The following is an 11,985-nucleotide window of genomic DNA, read 5'->3' as shown; positions in this document are numbered from 1 at the left end:
TTGGGGGAAAAAAAAAATGACATTCCGCTTTCCTAGTTAAATCCACAATATTATTATTTGCAGTGCCTCACATTCTCCGAGTTTCTTTCAATGGAAGAAGAAACAGAGTTGATAGAAGAAGAAGAAGAGTTGTATGAGCTCCATTATTCGGATCTAATGCTTGTTTCAGAACAACTAAGCCAAAGCAGGCAAATCGGAGAGATAATGAAAGCCCTAGGGCCCACTGGCCCAGGCCTGCTCTCAATCACTGGCGTTCCCAACCCCACCACCTCTCTCCGCCGCCATCTCCTCTCTCTGGCTCGCAACCTCGCTCTTCTCTCTCCTGATCACCGTCTTCGCATCCTCAAGGTCAACCTCTTCTTCTTCTCCTTCTTCTTCAATATATATATATATATATATTACATTTGTAATATAGTGCCCATTTTGTCTATTTCAATTCTTGTAGTGAGCATTGGATTTTGATCATTTCTGGTATTTAATGGTGAAACAAAGGAAGAGTGATTAGAATTGTATTGGTAAAGGAAACAAACTGCAATGATTTACGCTTAGAGATTAGTATTGCACTTCATTTTATTATATAAACTCTGCATTTTATGATTAAACTTACATGGTGGGTGGACAAGTATTGTTAGAGCCATTTGAAATGGGATTATTCATTGACTAAGAATCGCTGTCCATTCAACTTTGACTAATAGTAATAATAATAATATCATCTTTCCTAGTTTTCCTTTTCCACTACCAAAAGATCATGTCAATGGACTAAATTTAAATGTAGGATCGGTAAATATGCCAAGCTTGCAAACCAGAAATTGGCTGCACTCTTTATGCTTTCCCTCAAGGGGCCGGCCGATTGGTTCGCCGTGATGTTACATTGTAGGGTAATATTATATTATTGTAATCTTACGTTAATGTAATCTCAATACAAGAATACAATATTACATTGTTTAGGAAGGTGACGAGATTAAGATGGTGTGATATATTTTGTAATTTTAGACTATGGTAATGTTAGAAAAAATAAAATAAACCAAAATCCCTAATGTTACATCATCTTAATGTGCATCACATCAAGGGCACATGCACATCACAGCGAACCAAACGCCCCTGAAAGTTTTTGAGTCATCACTGTCTTGTCTCCTGGGTTGATGATAATTATTTAATCTTTTTAGCTTTAGTATTAAAATACTTACTTATTCTAAATATTTTTTTTAAAGGGAAATTGGGATTCAGCACACATTTATTTGATGTGATTATAAAGAATTTAGCAAATTAGAAGGCTTTAGTCCAACATCTGATTCATTTCAAATCTAGCCAATGTCATTATTTTTATATTTTACTTATGTGTCCTTGAAAAAGAAGGAAACTTGCTCATGTAGAATTTTAATTTTTTTATCAAGATTGTTATTGTGTGCTTGATACACATCATTGGCCCATTTCATAACAATTTTATTCTTTTTTAGGTGTAAATTTCTATGGTTCTCTCTAGCAATAGATTGTGTTTAGGGCCCTCAATGAGATGCCTCATACACCATCATATAACTTCTTCCTATTGCTTTACATTGTCATTTCTGTGTGCAATTTGTTAAGTTAGATATTTTTCTCAACACAGAGATGGATGTTTTGTTCTAAAGTAATTTCTTTTAACAAGTATTTCATTGTTCTTAACTTCTATTTGTTCTGTACACCTATTTTCAGGAGCATAACTTGGGGAGTGATGTTCCTTTGAAAAATCCAGATAGAAGTGTCTCATCTTTTGCTATGCAACTCAGATACGAGCAAGGTCTGGAATCTGTTCAAAGTAAACCAAGTCATAGTGTAGATACCTTATTGAGTTCAGAACAAGAACATCTGGATGTTGGTACAACGGAAGAAATTCATGATATTGAATTTAAAAATCTTGGAAATACTTTTAGAAAGCTTGGATTTTGCATGATGGATCTAGGGCTTCGCATTGCGCGTATATGTGACAAGGCCATTGGTGGGCAAGAGCTTGAGCAAAGCTTATTGGAGTCCTGTGCAGCTAAAGGGCGTCTTATACACTATCACTCTGCTCTGGACAATCTTGTTTTAAGTGAAGCTGGGGAGAGCAAGGCAACCACAAAAAGACAGGCAAATGGTAGAAGGGATGATAAGAATTCCACAAGGAATCGACAAGGTCAATCAAAAGGTGTAGTTAACTTAGATTCAAATGGTAGTGAAGTTGGATCCAGTGGAATTCATTCCAATCTGTGGCAGCAATGGCATTACGACTATGGTATCTTCACTGTTTTGACATCTCCCTTATTTCTTTCCTCACAAGCAACAGAACCAAATGATCCATTTTCATTATCCTGCAATGAAGAATGTCCATCCCCTAGTGGCCACACATATTTGCAAATTTTCAATCCCTACAAGAATAATGTCTGCATGGTGAAGGCCTCTCCTGAAAGTTTTATCATTCAGGTGGGTGAATCGGCTGATATCATATCGAAAGGGAAGCTTCGCTCAACCCTTCACTGTGTCTCTAGACCTTCCAAGTTGGGAAGTTTGAGCAGAGAAACCTTTGTTGTTTTCTTGCAGCCTGCATGGAATAAAACTTTCTCAATCTCAGATTATCCTATGAAACAATTTATGTCATGTCATGAGGAAACAAATCATTCTGAGCAGGACCATAATAAACTAACTCAAGAAATTGGAAAAATAATTCCCCCTCTATCATCACGATTAAAGGATGGGATGACATTTGCGGAATTCTCACGTGAAACCACCAAGCAATACTATGGTGGCAGTGGTTTGCAATCTAACAGATAAGTAGTTCCTATGATATTCTGCAGAATGCTATTTTTATTGAGCCCTCTTTCAATATCTATCCTGCAATTGCATTGCTGATTTTTGGTTTTCTTTCCAGCCTAATGTGTATTTCTGATTCTATTCAATCTTTCTCACTTCTTTACACATTCGTGTTGTTTGTAGCTGTCTAGTTGCCCCATTTTTATGTGGAGAAAACCATTTTATATATGTTGCCTAAGATTTAAATATATTAAAAAAAAAAAAAAAGGTGGGGAACCCCTCAAGGGAATGCTTCCCTGTTGCAGAAACTTCTAGTTTCACATATGGTGTGTGCTCCCTTATTTTTGTAGCTAAGAAATGGTGAGTGCTGTTTAGTAAGCCTCTAATCTGAACAATTAATTGCCTGTAGATGTTATTCTTGTACTTGATTGAATTGGCACCCCACTCCTAGAGTATTACTTGCAAGTTTGGAATTTTTCAATGCTGCTTTCAAAAGACTGCTATAAAATATTTAAAAATGAAGGTAAAGACTGCCAGCAATCAAACTAAACTGATCTCAACTGTTTGACACTTGAAGGTCAGGCGAGCTTTTAACAACGCCCAACACTTGATGTTATTTGAAAGAAGTGGTAGGAAAGAGAACCATTTTGGGTTCATGTTGCAGGGTATAGCCTGTGGGAGGGTTACTGAAGCAAAAAGGACTCCTGGGATTTCACATTTAGGTTTTTTTTTTTACATGTGGTTGAACCGCGATTAGTTGTTATTACTGAAGAAAATAAATTATGCAATCATGTACATTTAGTGTGCGTTTGGATTTAGATGAAAATTATAAATTATTTTACTATTCAACTTAATTTTTTTACTATTTATGGGTCTTACTGCACTTTTTGGTACTATTTATGGGTCACACTGTACTATTTCAACTAACTTTTACCTTTATCTACAGTACTTTCAACAATAAGTTTTTAGTTTTAGCAAAATAAGTGGTATCTAAACAGGCCCTTAATTGATTTTCTTGTTGGATTGTGAATTGCATTTTATGCTCTTTCTTCATTTTCCTGTCTAGGACTCTTCATGACTAATTTTAGGGTGTGTAGTACTTCTGTCCCATACATTATGAGTAATTATTGGGAATAATCTTTGTGGTGACTTTAAGGTAATGGGCTAATCTCTGTCTAGTCCTTTTCAAATTGGGTGTCTAGGGACAAGGTTGAGTGCTTGTAAGCTAGGTCTGGTTTTAATGTGGTATTTTTTTGCTCAGCATGGTTTAGAATTAGATCCCCGTTAGTTAATGCTCTTTTAAGTTTATATTAAAATCTATCTTATTGGACAGTACTGTTTACTGAATCTCCTTGTTAAAAGAAGCACTATCTAACTTATTTTATTTTTCCAATATTCCACCTGAATTAAAATCTACCGTTTGATAGTACTACTAAAAATTTTTCTCACTTCTTTTAAAGTTGTCTTTGTCTTAGACTCTTAATCGAAAAGATGGAGATTGTTCCTGTAGCTTTACAACAAGATGCTGATGCCCAATGGGCAATTGAGTGTGCAAAGTACATGTTTAGCTTGCAATCAAGGATCGGGCTTCAATTCAGAAAAAGAAACTCAAGCTAGCTTTTTAAACTCCGAATTGATTTTTTCTAATCAAGGTGCATTTTCCATTCCGTACAAATAAAATTAACACAACCTTCATACTATAATTGGTAACTAGCATCTAATTATTGCCTGTCTCGATGAAATACTCAAGTAATCTAACACAATGGCTCCTTTTCCTATTCTTAGATAGAAAAAGCTGAACACTAGGCTATTTGAATTGTCCTACAAAAGGGGTCTCATACACATTTGAAATGCAATTGTAAACGAAAAGCGGTAATGATAATTGAGAAAACGAGGCAAAAGGAATAAAGGGTCTCTATTCTATATGGTCGGTAATCATGACCTTTAAAAAACAAAGCTGACCAAAAAATTAAAGAAACGAAAAATAAAGTATGCTATTGGGGATGAAGAAGCGTAGGAAAATGACGTATCTAGTTCAATGGCACGCGCATTTTAGCACAAGTCTACCTCTGGGCTCTGGTGCTCAGCTTTGTGTCCAAGACTCTGGTGGAAGATAAAAAAAATGCTTGAGCTAAAATTTTGTCTGTACCTCTAAGCTTGTCGGCCTTGGACATTGCCAAGACCTTAAGACATGTAAGAAACACAATCACTTTGGTCACCACCTAGGGTCGCTGCACTGTTGTATATATATTAGATTACTTGCCTCTCTCTGACATGTTATGTAGTACTGTCAGAATTCAGAATTAGAAGGGCGAACCCCATTTAAAAAGGTGGGAACGAATTGGTCCACACAGCCAACAAGAAGCTCAAAATCTGAAAGGCACAAGTCAAGCATGCGACTTCAAAAATATCTTCTCTAAGTGCCAATTTTCATTCATGATGTGTGTATATAGAACAATTAAGACATATAAGTTTGTGATCATTAAGACCTATTATCTTTAGAAACTCTATCTTAACCGGTTTATTCTTTACTGTAATAAATGGTTCGTCCAATAAAACTTTAGATATGGTTCATCCAGTTTGGACTCTTTCCCCATGGATATACTAGCCCAAAAGTGTCTCAAATATGTGGGGTGTAGGTTGCATCATCCCAAATAAAACATCAATGTGAACCACAATGACTTTCAATAATCTACAATAAGATTTGATCACATGATGGGAAATGTAATAAAACCCATGTGGGCATCCTTCTTTTAACAAAGATTGATCACCTGATCAACAAAGCCTTCTTTATTCTCTTCTTTATACTTTTGCCATTAAAGCTTCTCAATGGAATTTTATTTCTTTTACCACTGATCTTCGAAATAGGAGGAGAATTGTCAATGGGCCCCAACACCATCCCCGTGGCAGTTGAAAGCTACACCACCTCAAACCATTTGACCACATCCTGACGAACTTTAGCCATTATTGGCCACATCCCATAAGAAACATCCAAAAAACACGAACTTCCAAACCCAACCCCTCCCATATATAACATAACCAAAACCCCACCACACCTCTATGCCACAACCACTCACTCTCATGGAAGAGACACTTCTACCAAAACATTCTCGCCGGGCTTCTGGGCCTACACCTCGTGGAGGGACCCAATTGCCGGAGAGCCCACGAGCCCCAATGGAGTTTCTGTCAAGGTCTTGGAGCGCTTCTGCTCTTGAAGTTTCCAAAGCTCTAGCTCCTCCTCCTGCTCTTTCTTCTTCTATTACTACTACTTCTTCATGCATGGCTTCCAAGTCTACTAGCGGAGCTTCTTCTTGCACCACCAACTCTATACCAGAAGACATAGCTGGAGAGTGTGAGGAGCTTCCTCAAACTGATAACAGTCTCTCAGCAAACCAGTTCTCTTTTGCTTCATGTGCCACTTCTCAGCTAGTTCTTGAGCGCATTATGTCACAGTCTGTGAGAGAGGTACTTTTTAATGGTTTATAGCATGATAAATATTAATGTTAATGTGAACACAAAGTACAAATGCTTAAGAAAGAAGAAAATCCCATTTATTTCTTTCCCGCATACATTGCCTTTTGCACTAATGAGAGGAACAAAAAGAAAATGCATGTATGTTTTAAAGCTTTTTCTTTTCCATTCTTTCCCGGGAACCAAACAGAACATAATAAAATGTAGAGGAGCACTCAATCTAGGAGGCTTCCTTTTTCATTTGGGTTCTATTTTCTAAATGGGGTTGTTTTTTTCTTTTGTTTTAACAGGAAGTGTCGCCACTAACATCAGGAAGGCTATCTCACAGTAGCGAACCTTTGAATGGCGTTGGTTCTTTAACAGGAACAGATAGTCCCCCAGTTTCTCCATCTGAGGAATTCGACGACGTTGTTAAGGTTTTTCACTTTTTCTTATCTTCTACCAGACCGTGCTATATTATATTCTTTTCAAAATAATACAGTATTTCATATTAGTGTGGTTTTCTCTGTATCCAACAAGGAGACCAATATCTCAGCTTTTTACTGTCTCTCTCTCTCTCTCTCTCTCTCTCTCTCTGCCACACATAATTGTTGCTATTTTGGTTTTGTTTTGCCTTTTCCTTTTCTTTTTCTTTTTTCTTTAAAAAAAGAATATTAGTTTGGCACAAATGATTAAATAAATCTTCTTTCAATAAAAGCTTTTGGTTACAATCTTCCTATGAACCAAGGCTCCTTGTAAAGAGAGAGAGAGGGGTTGCTATTGAGGTTGGGCTGTGTGGGCTCAGCACTAATTGATCAAATTCTAGTTAGATACGGACTATAATTTGTGTAATAATTATAGTGACACATATTTTCACAAATTCTCTCACAATTTCTAAGGCAATCTATTGCTATTGATACATATAGTAAAAATGATATCATGGTCATAAATATAATTAACATCTCAGTAAGATATGAAATAAGTTGAGGAAAAAATTGTTTCACTCATTTAGGTGAATTGAGTTGTAGCTTAGCTAAGGAAGAACTGACCCAAATGTGTGCAAGTTGTAGTGAAGCTAGGTAATTACTATGCTAGGATCAGTCATGTTGTCACATTTGTCTGCAATTTTTGCCTGTTTTGGTTATAGTCATAGAGTAACCGGCACTGATTCTGCATGGTTATCCGCTTCTCTCCCATCTCATCACACATGATAAACAATTAATATCTTTTGCTTCTGACGGTGCTAGCTAGCTGTATTGTACTGTAGTATCTCCATAATCTTTTGGCTTTCATAGTCACATGCTCAATGATTTAAGGCAATTCTGAAATAGACATGAAATATGAAAGCCCTCGTTGATCTCAAAGCAGTCCCTGCTCATGTAAATCAATCCCTTTCACTTGAGAGTGAAAACTGTTAGAGGAAGCCAGCCAATCAGCCATCTTGACTTGGTTACGTAGGGGAAGTATTGTTGTGACGATAGCAATTTTTCTTTTTTTGTCTTCTATTCTATCTCCTTCACGGATATACCCTTGAAGTCATCAAAATTAAAAGATCATACTTTACCCCCCCAAAAAAAAAAAAAAAGATCATGAATGTAACTAGTAGTAGTTTAATACTCTATAGAGTCTATAGTACTTTGTTAAAAAAAAAAGTGTCTATAGTACTTTATTCAAAGAAATAATAATATTTTATGTTCAACCATTGAGGATATGGAATTATTGAAGCTATCCAGTAGACTGATGGTTATGTAATGATTGAATTGCTATTGTTAAAAAAAAAAAAAAAAAGTAATGATTGAATTGCTAGTACTGTTGCTGTGAATATGATCAATTAATGATTGTCCTATTTAATATGATGAATTATGTAAAAAGCGTATGACAATTTTAATTTTTATTGAGACCTTTCACAAGCAAAACCACGCTTTTATTTTTTGCCAATGATTCTTGAATTATATTCAACTGATAAGAACATATATTACACTTGAGGTTAGCCAAACCTTGATTAGTATGTTGATTATTTATGGTCGCTCCTAATAAAGTTTTGGAATTAAGGCTTAGTTGTTGTTTTACTTATTTTGTGCACGTAGTTTTTCCGTGCCAACAATACCATACAGCCCCTATTCAATGGTGGTCGTGCTAGTGCTGGCAATGCTAATGGCAACCCTGGTGGTGGAGCCAAGACAGTTGGGAGGTGGTTGAAGGAAAGGAAAGAGAAAAAGAAAGAGGAAACGAGAGCCCACAATGCTCAGCTCCATGCAGCCATTTCAGTTTCTGCAGTGGCTTCAGCCATAGCAGCCATTGCAGCAGCCACAGCAGCCTCTTCAGCTTCAGCAAAGAATGAGCAGTTGGCCAAGACTGACATGGCTGTGGCATCAGCCGCAACATTAGTAGCTGCACAATGTGTGGAGGCTGCAGAAGCCATGGGAGCTGAGCGTGATCACCTTGCTTCGGTTGTCAGCTCTGCTGTCAATGTGCGTTCTTATGATGATATCCTTACTCTTAATGCAGCAGCAGCTACAGGTAAGGTTTGATGAGTGATAAGCTAAATTAGCTATGCTTAAAGTGCTACAAAATTTTCTATAATTTAATTATATATTTGTGTGGTTACTTATTATGTTGCCAAATACAATGTGTGGTATTCACTTACTAAATTTATACAAGTGACCAGCTGTGATATACATGACTAGACAAATAATACTATCTCATTTTATAATATTTATCTAATATAATTTAGCACCCTAAATGCTTCTCTTAAAGGATTTTTTTTTTCTTGGCAATTAACTCATCTGTCCATAAACGTGTGACCTTACTCACCACCTTGCACTCATGGGAGGTAAAAGTTTTTTAAGTATTTAAGAAATCAATTTTGGAGCTTAGTGACAATGATATTGGCTTGTTTGCACAGCTTGCTTTTACATCATAGTGAGAGTTCAAATTTTTAAGTGATGGAAATTCAATGCATTTCTATTTCATATAAAATAGGACACACTAAGCCAACTCTAAAACAGGCTGAGTGATATCTTTTAGGTTGTAACTTTAGTTATCACAGAATACTTTCATAATGCATTAGCTGTTATCTTGAGTATCAGCATCTTGGACACATACCTAAAGCATCTAGTTTTATTTTTTGTCATTGAATTGAATCTATAGACATGGCATTATGGGAGAAAATGCTATTCCTGTTGTTACACTCTACTTTGTATGCAGCTCTACGTGGGGCAGCTACCTTGAAGGCAAGAGCTCTAAAGGAAGTGTGGAATATTGCAGCAGTTACACCTCTGGAGAAAGGAATGGGAATTGGAATTTGTGGTAAAGTCAATAATGGTCATCCTAGTAGTAGCTCTAGTGGAGAACTTGCTCCTGGAGAGAATTATCTAGGCATCTGTAGCCAAGACTTTCTTGCTAAAGGAACTGAGCTCCTTAAACGCACGCGCAAAGGTAATCTTCAAAAACTGAATTCTATGATACTCAAATCCTAGACATAAGCTAATGTTGAATTAATTCTGCAGGTGATCTTCATTGGAAGATTGTATCTGTTTATATTCATCGAACAGGCCAGGTTAGCTCTCTTAATCAAAAGTCAAAAACAACTAATGATAACACTCAGTGAGTAGTACTATACTCTGCCCTCACTTTCTGCAGGTAATGCTAAAGATGAAGAGCAAACATGTCGCAGGGACCATCACCAAAAAGAAAAAGAGTAAAAATCACTGCTTTCTTTATCGTCTTTTCCATCTTTTTCTTTTTTCAGTACAAACAGATTTCTCCATTTGATAAGTAAGGAGTCAAGAATAGCTAGTTTTATAAGTAGTGATTTTGGAATTATAGATGTGGTGATGGAAGTGTACAAGGACATGCCAGCATGGCCGGGAAGACACTTGTTTGATGGGGGAGAGCAGCGTCGTTACTTCGGATTGAAGACTGAACTGCGAGGTATTGTGGAGTTCGAGTGCAAGAACCAGAGAGAATATGATATCTGGACTCAAGGAGTTTCAAGGCTTCTCTCCATTGTGGCAGAAAGAGAGAACGGAAAAGTTGCATGAAGTTTATGCCAACTGGCTGGACAATAAGTATTAGGACAATTAATTTTATTAAAGTAGGGACATAGGTAATGGTCCCAAGCATAAGCAAAAGATAATAGGATTCAGCTTTCAATGCTTTAGAAGGAAAGGAGAAAAGAGTAGTAGGAAGGGTATAAAGTTTGCTTTGGGTTGAGGTAATGGTAAACAATCAATCAGTTGGCCTGCTTTTAAATTATGACTTCATATGTGGGCATACTAATTAGTTATTTTATGGGTGTATATTATTGTTCATATTGTTTTCAATCAAACAGGTGCATGTTAATCTAGTTGGAATTTGCTTTGTCCCCTAACCCCATTGGATATGCCCTTTTAAGATAAAAGGAAATGGAAGCAACTTTGAATCACATGCAAGATAGTGAACAATTGAAATTAGAAAGCTAAAATATTTAGAGTTGGTGCTTGACTTAAATTAAGAGATATTCAAAGTTTGGTAGGTTGTTTATAGATGAGAATGAAATAGTATCCTAGAAGCATTTGAAAAAGGTCCTAGCAAGAGCAAAAGCAATAAAATAAAAATCATGTGATTCAGCTTTCATTGTTTGAAAAATATAGGAGCTGAAATGTGTCAGGGATGAAGGCTGATTCTAAGGGCATAAATTGTATGTACTTCAAAAGTTGGCTGCTAAAACCATTTGGAGTTGCTTGGATTCATATAAAGTTGAGATGCCTTCTGTGGTGTATCGTTGTCACAAGTACAGAGACATGAAGCAGTACTAAGTACTAACTATACGACAGCTGTTTTCTTAGCTTATGCCAACCACGACAAAGCGTATGTAAACTAATCATATGTAGCTAAAAAGGGAAGAAAGAGAGAAAATGTGCCCGTTTGGTTCAGTGTTTTCGGGCCAAAATGCATGATTGTGATTTTAAATCGTGATTTTTTCATCTTTGGCGTTTGGTAAGATTTCCAAATCGTGCGTTTTAAAATCGCAATCAACCCAAAAACACGTGTTGGTAATGGACCATCTGAGATGGAATACGAAAACGCTCTCCAAGCTTGCATTTTTACCGTTGCTAGTTCTGCATATTATCCCTAAATTACCCCTTCTTTTTTTGAAATTCCAATTTTACCCAAATCTCTAACCCAAAAAAATAAAATAAAAAATAGTGTCTCAACTTTGGAATTTAGGCTGTTGTTGCCTTCTGGCTTCTTCTTCTCTTTCTTCTTTATCTTCTCTTTTTGGCTTCTGGCTACCATTTTAACCAATTCAATTTACTGTTACAGTTAAAACTACCTCTGTAACTAATTTTAACAAACTTAACACAAACTTGAGAGAATATCTAAAATCTTAAGAGATTATTCATTCTCTTAAAAGAGAGATTATTCAAATTATTCAAACTAACTTTGTAATAAATTATTCAAATTATTCATTCTTTTAAAAGAGATTATAATGATAATCAAAACTCATATCAAACTTATATTAAATACGTATAATTTATTCTCTAAATTTTATTAGAGAGAGAGAGAGAGAGTGCTTGTGATGAGGAACTAAAAAATATAACACCAAAATGTATGAACCCAAAATAGAGTTTTGTTAAAATATTCTGTAAGTTTTTGTATTTTTTTTAGTTTGATATTCTCTAAGTTCTGTAATTTGGGTTCATACATTTTGGTGTTATATTTTTTAGTTCCTCATCACAAATAGTCTCTCTCTCTCTCTCTCTCTCTCTCTCTCTCTCTTCAATA

The 11,985-nt window shown here is 36.0% G+C and overlaps 2 protein-coding genes across 2 annotated transcripts; both read left to right on the top strand.

Annotated features, from left to right (window-relative positions):
• The first annotated feature begins 39 nt into the window (after positions 1–39).
• Positions 40–3,086, top strand: LOC115970699. The gene is made up of 2 exons (XM_031090287.1): positions 40–348; positions 1,693–3,086. Exons 1-2 carry the CDS (start codon positions 91–93, stop codon positions 2,785–2,787), a joined length of 1,353 nt encoding a protein of 450 aa, XP_030946147.1. The 5' UTR covers positions 40–90; the 3' UTR covers positions 2,788–3,086.
• Positions 3,087–5,581: 2,495 nt separating this feature from the next.
• LOC115971908 (VAN3-binding protein) lies at positions 5,582–10,642 on the top strand. The gene is made up of 7 exons (XM_031092010.1): positions 5,582–6,231; positions 6,528–6,653; positions 8,304–8,736; positions 9,424–9,654; positions 9,726–9,775; positions 9,859–9,916; positions 10,045–10,642. Exons 1-7 carry the CDS (start codon positions 5,827–5,829, stop codon positions 10,257–10,259), a joined length of 1,518 nt encoding a protein of 505 aa, XP_030947870.1. The 5' UTR covers positions 5,582–5,826; the 3' UTR covers positions 10,260–10,642.
• Positions 10,643–11,985: the final 1,343 nt, after the last annotated feature.

This window comes from Quercus lobata, chromosome 12 (assembly GCF_001633185.2).
Source record: "Quercus lobata isolate SW786 chromosome 12, ValleyOak3.0 Primary Assembly, whole genome shotgun sequence".
NCBI lineage: Eukaryota > Viridiplantae > Streptophyta > Magnoliopsida > Fagales > Fagaceae > Quercus > Quercus lobata.
This window is presented reverse-complemented; position numbering and strand designations above follow the sequence as displayed.